The sequence below is a fragment of the Brassica napus genome, unplaced genomic scaffold (assembly GCF_020379485.1).
Source record: "Brassica napus cultivar Da-Ae unplaced genomic scaffold, Da-Ae ScsIHWf_262;HRSCAF=435, whole genome shotgun sequence".
NCBI lineage: Eukaryota > Viridiplantae > Streptophyta > Magnoliopsida > Brassicales > Brassicaceae > Brassica > Brassica napus.
In genome coordinates this window covers 2,700-17,653 of record NW_026015929.1, presented here as the reverse complement: position 1 = coordinate 17,653, position 14,954 = coordinate 2,700, and the positions used below count along the sequence as shown (strand labels likewise).

The window sequence follows — 14,954 nt, the reverse complement described above, 5'->3', positions numbered from 1 at the left end:
TGTGTTTCTTTATTTCCGCCATAAGAACATGGCTATTGTAACTGAATTTTTAGCCGCAAGAAATAACACTCAAAAGTAAAATTATAAACTATAAAATTTCAATAATATATGCAACTGGTATCATAATAACGGTTATATATTACTTGTGTGACTTGTTATTTTCTTAACGCAATGAACCTTTTTTTTTTGAACTTTTAACGCAATGAACCTTTTCATCGTAAAAAATACAAAATACTGATGTAACACCTATAAGACGAAATTCGTGGAAGATCATGGATTTGGCCACGCACTCACGCAGTTGTACCCTTGTGGTCTTGATGTTATAAACTTATAATCAATTGCGCACATATTAGACAACAAAATTTGGATAGGTCTTCGTTGTCCTTTGTAAATCCAGGTAACATATTTCAACTGAAGAAAGTAGCTATGGTATTTTTTAATAATGACATGTTTCAAAAATATTTTGAGCACCGTATACTTCAAGCTTGGTGCTACCGTGCTATATTTATTTATTTTATTTTTATATGGTTAATCAAATCGAGTACTTTTTTTTTTTTTGTAACACTTTTTCATAAATCAGGAATCAAATCGAGTACTTATAGATCAAAACTCATACATCTCTTGTTGTAACAAAAAATCTTTCTCAAACAACGTTTAAATCATGGTTTCTGGAACTTTTCTCCTTTAAATATTAACAGCGACATATAAAACAACTATGTTTTTATATATTTTCACTTGATATCTGATTTGATCCATATAAATAAAGTACAATTTTAACATACTAAAATTAGTGTAAATAATATTATTTATTTTTAACATAAAAATTATTTACTTATAAGACTCTGATAACTAAAATAATCAATTTAATAAATAAATATTATAAAAGTTACATAAGATATAGTAGTAAATAATCATTTATGTATATATAAATTTTTAATATGTGTATATATGCATATTATGGATCGAGTCAAATATTTGTTCCTAAAAAATATTATTATTTATGATTTAATTCATTTTATAGATATTATATATGATTTTACTTTGATTTTATAATGTTATATATATATATATATCTGATTTTTTTATTCGAAAAAGATAACGAATCAATCAAAATTTACGTATAATTTGTCCACTCCTAGAATAAACTATAGATACACAAGAGAAACTAAGTTAATATAGTTTTTTTTTTGTAACAGAACTAAGTTAATATAGTTAAAACTAAAGAATGTATAGGTTTTAATATGGCCTTGTTTGGAAATAGTGATAGAGATAATGATATAGTTCCCTAATTATGTACTAGGCCCTATGTTACATGGAAACGGAAGCGGGTACGTGGAAGCGGAAGCGTAAGGAAGTGCAGAAGCGATATTTTTTAAAATATTAGGAAGCGGGTACGTGTTGGAAGCGTATATCCATATATATATATATCCATATATATATATATATATATATATATATATATATATATATATATATATATATGTAATTTTTTAGAAAATTAGGACTAAAAATTATATGATTTAAATTTGAAATAAAACATTTATTCATTTATAATAATTTTGAAATGATTTTATATTAAAACTGTAAAAATACACATAAATTATGTTTACAAAAAATATTATATTAATTATTTTTAATTTAAATCATATAATTTTCAATATGTGCTATATCTTTAATAAAAAATCTCAATGCATAAAGATAATTTATAGTATTATTTTTGATATTTGTATATTTATAACTCAATATTCATTACTATTAATTTTTTTTATTTTATATAGATTAAAACTATGGTTTTATATTTTATTGATATACATTGTATTTATTTTTTAAACGGAAGCGTGATTCCAAAATGGAATCATAAGCTTCCAACAAGTTTTTAAAGAGAATATTTTAGAAACGTTTTGGAAGCGAGATTCCGCAAGCTTCCACAAGGTTCCGATTCCGATTCCGATTCCGAAGCGGGAAGCGGACGTCCGATGAAGCTTCCGTGCAACGTAGTCTAGGCCGAGTGTGTAAAGGAAACTACTTCCCTACATCAAACTTTTTTTAGAATGAACAACTGTTGTGCATGATGAATAGTCTAATGATTGCTATAAAATTAGGGTTTTTTTTTTTTTTGTCAACTCTGATTTCATTTCATAAGCCCTCAGGCTAAAGATACATGAATCAGGTTTACATTAAAGCCCAAACAAAGATACCATTTACAAGTTAAATTAAAAGGCCCATATCCAATTCAGCAAAGTTTTCGGCCATCATTATCATCATAACTACGCGTCCATCCTTTAGGGCATGTTACAACGCGTGTTTTAACACGTGTCCCTCATGCACAAAGGTGTATTCTCCGATGACCGTAAGCTTTCCGCCGCCTGGGCTCCTCCGCGAAGATGGATGCATCTTTGTCTTTTCCATCACTTCCCGATCCCATCTTTCTCCAATCCTCCGCCCAAACCATTGTTTATAGCCTGACTTCTGCATCGCCGATTTATAAGCTCTGGGAAAGACTCGAAATTTGATCCAGGGAAAGACTTTTATCGGACCATCTTCAAGATGCCGATTCAACTAAGCCTCCGAGAAATCACTCGAGATAAATCCAATAACTCATAATACCTTGTAGCAAGGAAACTTTACCCAATCGCCAATCATGGCTCACATCAGAGTGAGAGTAAAGATTGACTCCTATAAATAAAGTATATGGGGATAATCTTTGGGAGAAGAAAATCAGACTATAAACTAAACGGGATTTGAAGTAGTTTGCGAAGGGGGAGATTGAAATCACCGATCAAAACAAGATCGGATCTTTATTGATTCAAACCAAATCAGAAATAAGAAGAGATTTGAAGAACAAAACTGATTTGATTTGAACAAACACAACAAAAGTCGCCTAACGAAAGTCTAATCGCCTAGGGAAGATGAAATCGATCACTTGATCGAAGATTATAATACAGAAACAAAAATCGAAAGTCTCATCTCCTTCTCCGTGAAAGGTCGTAGTGAGAGAACGGAGAAGAGGAGAGAGACTTTCTAGTGCACGTTTTGCTATAAAATTAGGGTTAAGAATTATTTTTTGTACAAGGATAACTTTTAGTTTTCTTATTAAGAAATAAGAAGTTATGGGTCGGTGAAACCAAAACCACGTAAAATTGATTTTCCTTTGGTTAGCAAATAATTTGTCGACAGCTTTTTTACCTGTTTTGTGAATCGCACTAATTTTGCAGACATGTTCTTCTAATTTTGCTCAAAAAAAGTTCTTTTAAAGAACAATATGACACCTCATCATAGGTTCATAGTCATATATCACCGCTCCACTGTTTACTTGTTTAGGAACCTTTATTGTTTAGTTGTCGCAATATTAGGCCACATGGTACAAATTTCCATGCGTTCATGTACACATACATGCACTTGGACTAACCAAGTCAATTTTAATTTTTGTAACCAACTCAAATTGTTTTTTGTATTTCTTTTTTCTTCTGAACACCTAAGTGTCTCAAAATCTAATATAACAAATTTCTAAGTGTGAAATTTTAAATGATTTGAATTTTGTTTTTCTACTGAACACCTAAGTGTCTCAAAATCTAATAGAATAAATTTCTAAGTGCTGTTTACAAAAGAAAAAAAAACAATTTCTAAGTGTGAAATTTTAAATGATAAAACTTAATTTCCGATTAAAAACTGAACTAATTTGAAAATAAAACTGAACTAATTGTTTCTAAAAGGAAATAAAATTAAGTTAATAAAAAATAGGAATTTTTTTTAGTTAATTAGAATTTTAATTTATATGGTTGTGATTTGTGAAGAAAACATATACTACTAAAACCTTGATTGGTACAACTGAAGACAAAACATTAATAGTATGCAATAGAAACTGTATGCTATAGAAGTAATATATTCTCATAAATATATTTAATAAAATAATTTTTAAAGCGGTAAATAATTTGTGTATGATCATGATGTATAATTTTTTAATTTCTAAATAATATAGATATGTATATATTATTTATATATTTTATTATATTAAATTAATTTTTAGTATATTTTAAAAGTAAAATATTATTCTTTTGAAAAGTAAAAAAAAACTATTTTAAAAATAGAATTTTTTTTATTGATAAAAATATAGTTTTCATTTTATTAAATAAACTAAAATATTAATAGTATATTTAGGAAATTTTTAGTTAATTAAAATTTTAATTTATGTGGTTGTGATTTGTGAAGAAAACATATACTACTAAAACCTTGATTGGTACAACTGAAGACAAAACATTAATAGTATGCAATAGAAACTGTATGCTATAGAAGTAATATATTCTCATAAATATATTTAATAAAATAATTTTTAAAGCGGTAAATAATTTGTGTATGATCATGATGTATAATTTTTTAATTTCTAAATAATATAGATATGTATATATTATTTATATATTTTATTATAATAAATTAATTATTAGTGTATTTTAAACGTAAAATATTATTCTTTGAAAAGTAAAAAAATATATTTTAAAAATAGAAATTTAATTTTTAGATAAAAATATAATTTTGATCTTATTTAATAAACTAAAATAGTTATGTTAAATTATTTTAATTTATTTATATATTCTAAATGCAAATATTTTATCAAAAACCTCATATGAAAGCATCGAACAAAGAGAATTTAACTCCTTTCTTACAAAAAAAAGAGCATTTGGAGATCATTTATTTTAAATGTTTTTCTAATAATTATTAATTGGATAACAAAAAACATAAATCTTATGTTAATGCTCTCCCGATCAAACCCTAAAACATATTTGTATAACTGAGAAACAAACCAATTGTAGCATTTGTGGAACTATTACTATCCATTAACATCAAATAGTTTTCTACATAAATGTTTGTACGTGTAGTCCGTTAGTTTGATTTTGTTTGTTGATCTTGTTTATCTCAACAATTTACATATCTTCTATTATTTTTAATGTTCTATTATTAAAATAAATTAAACAATCATATTAACCATATAATAAAAATTTAGATTCTTCACATATATTATATTTTGAATTTTTAAAATGAAAATTACGAAAACTTTTAAAAATCTCACTTTGTAAATTTTATGATCTATAGTGTTAAAAAATTGTTATAATAAAATACAAATGATCAAAAAATTATACGAGTAAAAATCACATTTAATAGATATTCAGATTAATATATATAGGTCTTATCACATGATATAATTACGGTTGAATGGACAAAATTAATATTTAACAAGTATCAGAATTTACATTTTATTTTGCACATGTGCGCGGATAATCAATTAGTACTTCATTATTATGCATTATAAATCAGGAATTGTGACATCTCCACTTCCTTTGCTGGTTTTGGAGGATCTGTATATCAGATGGTAAATAATGCATATAAAGAAAATTTACCACTAGGTGAATAGGAAGGAGATAGATGAGAAGAACCCAATTTGGACGCCAGAAAATTTTTTGAAATGTTAGATGCAGCTAATCAACCATTGTATCGAAGATGTATAGATGGACATTTACCTTTATCATCTGCAAGTCGATTGATGGTGCTAAAGACTGACTATAATTTGCCTGAAGAATGTGTGGATGCGATTGCGGATTTTGTCAGAGATGTTCTACCTGAGAATAATTTTGCACCTTGTTCATATTATGAAGTTCCAAAATTGGTCGCTGATCTTGGTTTACCTTATCAAGTGAAAGATATATGCATCGAGGTATGTCTTTTGAAACATATTTTCCGCCTAAAGTAGTCATATATATTTGAGTCAACTTATATATTTTATGCTATTTTAGGTTTGTTATATTCGTTATCTGCGAATTAGGCAAAGAAACGATCCTTGGATCACTATCACGTCAATAAATCCAAGAAGCCGATTACAAGGAGTATTTGATTACAACAGCGATTAACCGAAAAGGATGTACACTTGGAATCAGAGGACGAGATTGGAAAGTATGACGAAAACGATTCAGCTTCATGTTCATCATCAGATAATGCATCTGCTTCAGAGTAGATCTTGCATAATTAAATGTATTAGAGAATTGCTTTTAAATTTTTGTAGATTTCTTTTAAAAATATTTAAGAATATTTGCAAATTTCTTTTATATATATATATAATATCTGAGAATTACTTTTAATCATTGTAGATTTCTTTGAAAAACATTTTAAATATTTAAAATTTATTTTATATATATATTAATTACTTTTAATCTACATACATGTCACCGGATCGACTGATCTTTGTCGATTTTATATTAGGTTCCATGGAATTATATTTTTGAGGAAAGAATGGTTTCTATGTTTCTATATGTTACGACTATAATTCTAAGCAAGTTAATAGATTGGTAAAAAGAAAAGTTAATAGAATGGTAAGAAAAAATAATACTTTGGTAGCAAGCAATTCAAATTTGCGAAGGAAGGCACTAGCAATCAGAGCCGGGCCTAATATATTTTGCCCCAGAAGCAACAAAAACATTTTGGCCCATTTTTCTGAAATTTTTTTACTAAAGACACCTTTACAGCATATCGAACCCACATCAGATAGAGGCATAGAGCTATAAGCCTATAACTATGGTCGTGACCAGTCAAATTACGTAATATTAATATTTATAAGTATTGTTGGCCCTTTGAATACTCCCTCCGTTCCTAAAAGATGTATGTTCTAGAAAAAAATTTGTTTTAAAAAGATACATTTTTTAATTTTCAATGTATGATTTTATGAAAAATTGTAAGTTTCAAAAAAATTAATGGTGTTTATTGAATTTCTATTAGCTTAAAGTTATGGAAAATTGTTATTCACAAAAAACAATGCATATTTAATGAGTTTTCTTAATATATGTGAAAAGTCTAGAATATGCATCTTTAAAAAACAGAGGGAGTATTTAACTTCGTTGGGCCCTGAAGCAATAATGCTTCATCAGCTTCTACTGAAACCCGGATCCGCTAGCAATGGTCGTATAAACATTACTTATGGAATTCGATTTCACTTTTGGTTGAGATGGAAAAGAAAAACATCTTGCCAACACTCTGCTTAAAATTTGTAAGTTTTTTCTTTTTGTAACTGAAAAGGGTTAAACCCGGGTCTATTAAAGACACAGACTTAACCCCGGGGTGGAGGTACAGCCCACGGATAGACCCTCTCCTGGGCATTCAAATGAGCCGAAAGCAATAGCTCATATCCGTGTGGCCAGCGGGATTCGAACCAGGGTTCGCCGTATTGGGTTTTTAGTCCCGGAACTAATAAAATTTGTAAGTTTATTAGTTATATTTGAACATAACTATGATATGTCTAAACATGAGGTAAAAAATGATTAATAGTTTTTTTTAATTAGTTACTATTATTGTACAGTATTTGATGTAAGATCTAAGTACAATTCGGAACTCTAAACTTAGAAAACATAATTACAACACAAAAATTTGGAAGTAAGTACCTAGAAGAATAACATGTATCCCTTATTGGCATCCAGTATATGCTTTTTGTGACAGTGTTATATTTTGTCCTTGTATTTTCTTTTAAATAATATGAGTGTATACTAATCTCCTAAAGGCTTGTCCACCGGTAACATAGAAATTCTGTCGTTATACATGGAAGTTAGATATTCATGTCATTTAACCACACAGGCGAGTAAATCTAAATGGTGGATTTCAAAACCTAGACAGTTAGCACTTTTCTCAGTTTACCGTACTATACCTGTGTAAAAAAAGTATATATATATATATATATATATAGAAACACATGTGGAAAATTTATTATTATATAATATGATTTTCTGTATGATGTATCTATTGTTGTTTAATACTTTTCCACTTTTCTCACATGTAAAAGACTAATTTATTAAAGTATGATATATAAACTAATAAATGATTTCATAAGTATGATATATAAACTAATAAATGATTTCATAAGTTATTAAAACAATATTAAAGTATGATATATAAACTAATAAATGATTTCATAAGTTAATATACATATTTTAAATTAAAATATTAAAAATAATTTAATATTTTTATCAAGTATGAGACGTGTAGAATGACAATATTTAATTTGTATAATAATTCTGACAAAAAAAATATAATAAGAAGATAAAATTTTAAATATATAAAAATTGAAAAAAATGTACTATAATTTAAAGTTTTAAAATATAAGTAAAATTGATACGAGGCAGGTTATATAAATTAATTATCTTATTTTCATAAAATTATATTTATGTAAATTTTAATTTTATTATATATACCTTAAAAACATATGTTTTATAAAAAAGAAACATATCTATAAAATTTCTAATTTTCAGTAAATGATTTTTTGTACAAAAATCCATCTCGCGCTTTAAAGTGCAGGTCAAAATATAATAATAAAGATTATTATTAGATATATAATAACAATTTATAACAAAATGAAAAATAATAAATATTAAAATGTCTAATATCAATAATTAAATTAAATTAGAAATTTAAAATAAACCAAAAACAAAACATCAAAATTTCTAATAACACGTGAACAATAGAGTAAACTAAATAAATAAGTAAGCAACTATATTTATTTCAAACTTAAATCACTAAATTGTAATATCCGTACACGAATCGTTGATGCTCTAATCTATTTCTGTTTGAGTATGCATTTTCTCAAATATTGATATATCTTAAATATTGATCTATTACGCTTACAGCAAAATGATAAATTAGTTTGCCTAAAAATTTGTATAGCTAAGTTTTTTAAAATTAGAGCATCACTTTCATAATATATCCACCATTCATCTAAACATTCATAAATTAGAATACTTTAAATTTAAAAATTTAAGTCAAATTGTATTACATAATGGGTCACTCAGTTCAACCGGTAGCCGGGTCCCAGATATTAGCGGCTTTTTGCGGGTTTTATAGAATTTTAAAATACAAGTTTAAAAAAAACCGGATTACATATAGAGTCATCAATTGTGTCAGTTTAACCACGGGTCATGCTTCAGAACAATGAATGTAATGCCTCATGCAGAGGCGAACCCACATGGAAGAAAGGTGGGTCAGCTGACACAGGTTAACTTTAAATATTTTGTTTGTAAGCTATATCATGTACTCGCTAACAGCACAATTGGCTATGTATTTCCTCCTCTGACACTCCTTTCCTGGGTTCGAATACCGCTTCCTGCACCCCTTTTTAAAAAAAAATCCATGCTTCTGTTTGTGCTTTTGTTATAGTTTGGGTTTAAATAAAAGTTATGACCTAGGTAAAAATATATCATGGGTCCGCCACTGGCCTCATGTGTAACATTTAAGTGTAGATACATAATCAAAAATGCGAATTTATATTATATATAAATTTGGTTTATTTCGAAAACATAAACATTATGAAAAATCTACTTAAATAAGGTTGTTGCACTCTTTCATTTGACTAATAATATTTTTTGTTTTAGCTTAAATTTTGACTAACAATATATTACCATATATTTCTGTAACAAAATGTAGTCAATTTAATAGGTGCTATAACTAGATTTCCTAAATTTTTGAGATTTTTCTGAGATAAAATATTTTATTTTTTTCTACATGAATCAAAACCATTATATATCTCTTAAAACCTTTAAACAACTTCCATGTTAGTCTTACTTCATGTTTCTTTGAGATCTGATGTTTGCAAAACTATGTTAATCTTCTCCATCTTGCAGCTTTTCTTTTCATATATTTTCTTTTTCTTTGCTCTTTTACATCAAAAATTATAAAGGGTATATGGTCATTGTCAAATGTCAACGTAAACCTTAATTCTAATAACTTAAAAACACTCATATTAGTTTGCATTTAACCAACCTGCAATTAATATTAGAAAAGGGTAAATTACATGTTTACCATTTTCATGGTACCACTTTTCATTTTTACCACCACGAAAGAGATATTTTCAAAAATACATTCTTCATTAAATGGCAAAAGACTCTTATGCCATTGTTATTTATATATATACTAAATTATTATTTAAATACAAAAATTTAAAATTTAAAAAATTGAAAAAAGTAATTTTTTTTATGTTTTCGAATTATACTTTTTCAAATTCGAACTTTTTATAAATTTTTTTTTGAAATTTTCTTTTTTCAATTTTTTTTTCATTTTTTTCAAATTTCTTTTTGAAAAACGAAAATTATGTTTGAAACTATTTTTTCAAAATTTTTATATTTTTTAAGTATTTATTTATATATTTATTAGAATCCTAAATTTCACATTCCAAAAACCCTACCCACCCCTCAACTCTAAACCCTAAGTCTAGATTAGTTAACCCTAAGGGTATAATTGTTTTTTATCCTTCATTAAAAGTGAAAATAAAAGTGGTTGGTGTAAACATGAAAAGTGGTACTATGAATGTGTTATTTGTGGCAATTTCCCATTAGAAAACCCCACATATTAAAATTTGTAGTTACAAAATCAATATCATTATACAACACCTAAAAGTATCCATATCAAATATATCAATCAATAGTGAATGGACTATTAAAGAATCATAAATTATATAGTTTATTTAAATTTATGTGCTATTAAAAAATATATCAAAAATTGAATCATATTCTTTAATATTGTTTTATGGGTTTTTATCGTGTTAACAAATAACGAATCGCAGGTTAATGACAAGTTTTCTGATTTTTACCAGGTCTTCTCTCATTTTAAATATTGTATTTTAACTGAATCTGAACTGGATTATATACGGATCACCAGTTTTACTAGTTCGACCGCATGCCAGGGTAACGAAAACATTGCTAAAAATTATTAAAACCCATAAAAATCTATACTATTAAATTAGTCCAAAATCTACCAAGTAAATCTTACGTTTAACCAATTCAACAAATGTAACTCTTATAAAATGCACATAAAATATAAATATAATATTGTTACATAAGAGAGTGTATATACAAAATCTTAAATAAACTAATTGATAAATTATATAATTTTAAATAAAAAAAAATCGTTTCGTTTTTTTGATAAAATAGGAAGTTGAAACTTAATACTACATCCCAATAAAATCACTAATTTAAATCAAATTTCATATTAGCCGAAAAAAATCTGCTCTGCACTGATCAAATCCTAGGTATTTGAAAAACAATTCAAATGGTAATAGTAATAAGTACCATAGTATCTTGGCACTAATAAATTAAACTACAATTATACCATGGAAATGTACACGTTGCTATTATATTTATATGGGTTTTTATTAATAAAATTCTTCGACTAAAAATGGATCGTAAAAAACCACTCAACTAAAAATTTGAGAAAAAAAACTCTCATGTTTAGTTCCGTTAACGTCTCATTTTCCATGTCTCATTTTCCATTACAGTATTTCTGACAGAGGATAACATGCATTAACATAATTAAAGTGGAGGATTTCTTTCATCAAATTTTTAGTTGAAAGATTATTTTTCGATCCATGAAGAGTTTTATTGTTAAATGCGATTAAATAGTTTAAAAATTTTAGTAACACTTATGCATTATTTAAAGAGAAAAAGACTAGGATAGCACAAAACTAAATTTTTGTTCCCAAAGTAGCACTCAAAGCTCAAAGTCACAAAAATAGGTTTCATTAAAGAGGTAAATATACATTTATACCCATTGGGTTAATTAATCCACACCTTAGGGTTTAGAATTAAGGGATGGGGTTTTGGAATTAGGGTTAAAATTTTACAAAAAATAAATACTAAAATAAAAAATAAAAAATTTTAAAAACAATTTCAAAAAGTATTTTTAAATTATAAAAAGAAAATTTGAAAAAAAATAAAAAACAAAATTTTGAAAAAAAATAAAAAAAAAATTATAAAATTTCGAATTTGAAAACATATAATCTGAAACTATAAAAAAAAATTATTTTTTTCATTTTCATTTTTTTATTTTTATTTTTTTTATTTTTATTTATTTTGTTTGTTTATTTAATTTTAAACCAAGAGTATAAGAGATATTTTACCTTTTAATAAATATCATTTTTGTGACTTTCTCTTTCTAGTGCTATTTTTGAGACATAAACTTCAAAATGTGTTATTATTGACAATTGCCCTTATTTAAAACTATTACGATCGATTTATAAGCCTTTAAATTAAATTATAAATTCTTATAGAATACTTTATCAAGTTTATTATAACCGATTTATAAAGCTAAGGGTTTGTCTTTATTATCTAGTTATTATGTTATTAAGGGAAAGTGTGAAGGGCCATTTCGTCAATTTGCGTATCGGGTCAATTAACGGAGATGACGCATCCGGTGACCTTATCCCTTCGCCGGTCAGAAAAAAAAATCTCGGATCTCCTCTTCCCAAAACAACTTCAGATCTGAAAAATCCATGGACGAAGAAGACGAGACTCGGTCCCCAAAATCTCCTGGAGATTCCTTGTCACCTGCACCTTCCTCTCCTCCTCCGATTTTACCTACCAGCGACGTCACGGTTGCCTCTGCGACGAAACCGCCTCAATCTCTAGCTTTAGTGGTTCACACTCCTTCCGTTGTTGGAGGTAGCAGAAACGGACGAAGCGGAGGCGGCGGAGGAGGAGGAGGGAGAGACGATTGTTGGAGCGAAGAAGCGACGAAGGTTCTAATCGAAGCGTGGGGGGAGCGATTCTCGGAGCCGGGGAAGGGGACGTTGAAGCAGCAACAGTGGAAGGAAGTAGCAGAGGTGGTGAACGAGAGCCGTCAATGCAAGTACCTCAAAACAGATGTTCAGTGTAAGAACAGGATCGATACGGTGAAGAAGAAGTATAAGCAGGAGAAGGCCAAGATCGCTTCTGGTGATGGGCCTAGCAAATGGCTTTTCTTCAAAAAGCTCGAGTCTTTGATCGGTGGTGCTGGTGGCAACAGCACTAAGGCTCCAATGGGACGACGTCAGGGCAATAAAGGAACGGTTTTGAAGAGAGGCTCTGATTCGATGAGGTGGCATTTTAGGAAACGGAGTGCTTCCGAGACCGAGTCTGAGTCTGATCCTGAGCCTGAGCCTGAGCATTCTCCTCCTGACTCAGCTGAGAGTCTCCCACCACCACCACCACCGTCGCAACTGGTGTCGAAGCGGTTGAAGATGGATGAGTTAGGAGGGAGTGGAGTTGGAGATGTGGCGAAGGCGATTCTTGGATTCACCGAGGCGTACGAGAAGGCGGAGACTGCTAAGCTGAAGCTGATGATGGAGTTGGAGAAGGAGAGGATGAAGTTCGTTAAAGAGATGGAGTTGCAGAGAATGCAGTTCTTGAAAACTCAGATGGAGATGACTCAGAACGATCGAGAGGAGGAGAGGAGCAAGCCAAGGATCAATGATGATGATGTCAAGAATAATGGCGATGTAAGTAGCTGACAATTGAACACACAAAATGTTTTATTCTGATACTGCAATGATTAAAAACCGTCTCTAGATTGCTGGATTAGGATTTGATGTTGCTGTTGTTGTTGTGCTTTATGGTATGTGTAAATGTAGAACTCTGATCATCATCGTGCTGTTGTTGCTGTTGTTGTTATCTTATCTTGTCTGAAACAATTGGCAAATAAAAAACAAAACTTTGAACTTGAGTGTCCTGAAACTTATGTTTTCTTAGAAACAAGATGACACACACCACCTTATAGGATATTCACCATGTCTAAAAGTACAACGAGATTAGAAAAAACCTTAGGAAGATACATGTATTTGATTAGTCAGCATATGTATCCATAATTAAAACATCCTTAATTAAGGTAAAGCTAATAATTAACCTCACTAAATATATTCTTTCTCACCTCTCTACCTCTATAAAACCATTTTCCTTGCATAAGAAGATAAAGACAAAAAAGCCAAATAGTTTGTAAAAAGATATATCTTGTAGCTATATATTTTTGGATAACATTTAGATCGGATGGGGTTCCTACACAAGCTGTGGGATGATACGGTGGCCGGACCGGCGCCGGAAAGTGGTCTCGGAAAATTGAGAAAGCTTCATTCTTTATCCACCGTCCGATCTCCTCTATCCAGCATTACCAGGCGAATAACAATGTCTGTGGACTCGGGAAATTGAAGATGGATCCAGGTCTTGTTCCGGATTCTCCGACCGGGTCAAGCATCAACCCGGGGACGCCTTTGACCCGTAATTATTTCTCCTCCTTCCTCTAAAACTACACAAAAGAAAATGTTAAAAAGACGAGTGATTATTTCCATTGTATTCATTTTGCATGGTTTCAAGGTGTTACGTAATGATAGATTTTAAATAGTTTTTTTTAAAGCATATCAATGTCAAATTAAAGAACAAAAGAAAGAATATTTTTTTTAATGTTCGTCATATGTACCTATATAGTATAAAACCCATTGTTATTTCTTAATAGTAAACGAATGGTATGTTCTATAAATATTTACGAAGGTCAACTCATATTTATCTTATACTAGTATAATTTTATTCTAAGAACACAATGAAAAGGTTTATAAACTATCTATGCAGCGGGAACACCATGTGATAACTTTGGACCATTCAGCGCCGAGAAAGTCCCTTCCGCCGGTGAAGCCGATGCCGCAAGTCTCACTTCTTATGAATGGTTAATATAATCAACTCCGTCACCTTGTTTTGATTATACGTCTCTTGTATAATTGCAACATTGCTTACATATGGTCTCATTTGCTTTGTGTTTATACGAAACTACAGGATTGTGATCAACGCATGCGCATTGGACCGTTGAAAACGACGAGAAAGAGAGAAAGTGCTACGGGTTTGTATATATATTATTAATAACCTAAGCATGTAACTATGTAAATAACAATTAATTTGTACATAAGTTTTTATACAAAATACAAACACTACCTCCCTCTCAAACATGTCTAGACCCCAGCAAAATTTGGAACCCCAAACAAACTCCCTTTTATTCTATGTTATTTTTATTGCTTGGCTTACAGTCCTCGCAGACCCATCATAACATACAACCTAAGCAATATAATCAACGGCTTTAAATGAGAGTCACATACATGAGATTCCGACAAGGTCTCGAAAATGATTAAAAAAAAATTA

The 14,954-nt window shown here is 29.1% G+C and overlaps 1 protein-coding gene and 1 pseudogene across 1 annotated transcript; both read left to right on the top strand.

Annotated features, from left to right (window-relative positions):
• The first annotated feature begins 12,172 nt into the window (after positions 1-12,172).
• LOC106436488 (trihelix transcription factor ASIL1) lies at positions 12,173-13,497 on the top strand. Its single transcript, XM_013877453.3, has one exon. The coding sequence runs from the start codon at positions 12,290-12,292 to the stop codon at positions 13,283-13,285; it is 996 nt and encodes a 331-aa protein (XP_013732907.2). The 5' UTR covers positions 12,173-12,289; the 3' UTR covers positions 13,286-13,497.
• A 320-nt stretch (positions 13,498-13,817) lies between these two features.
• Positions 13,818-14,742, top strand: LOC125601676 (annotated as a pseudogene).
• The last annotated feature ends 212 nt before the right edge of the window (positions 14,743-14,954 follow it).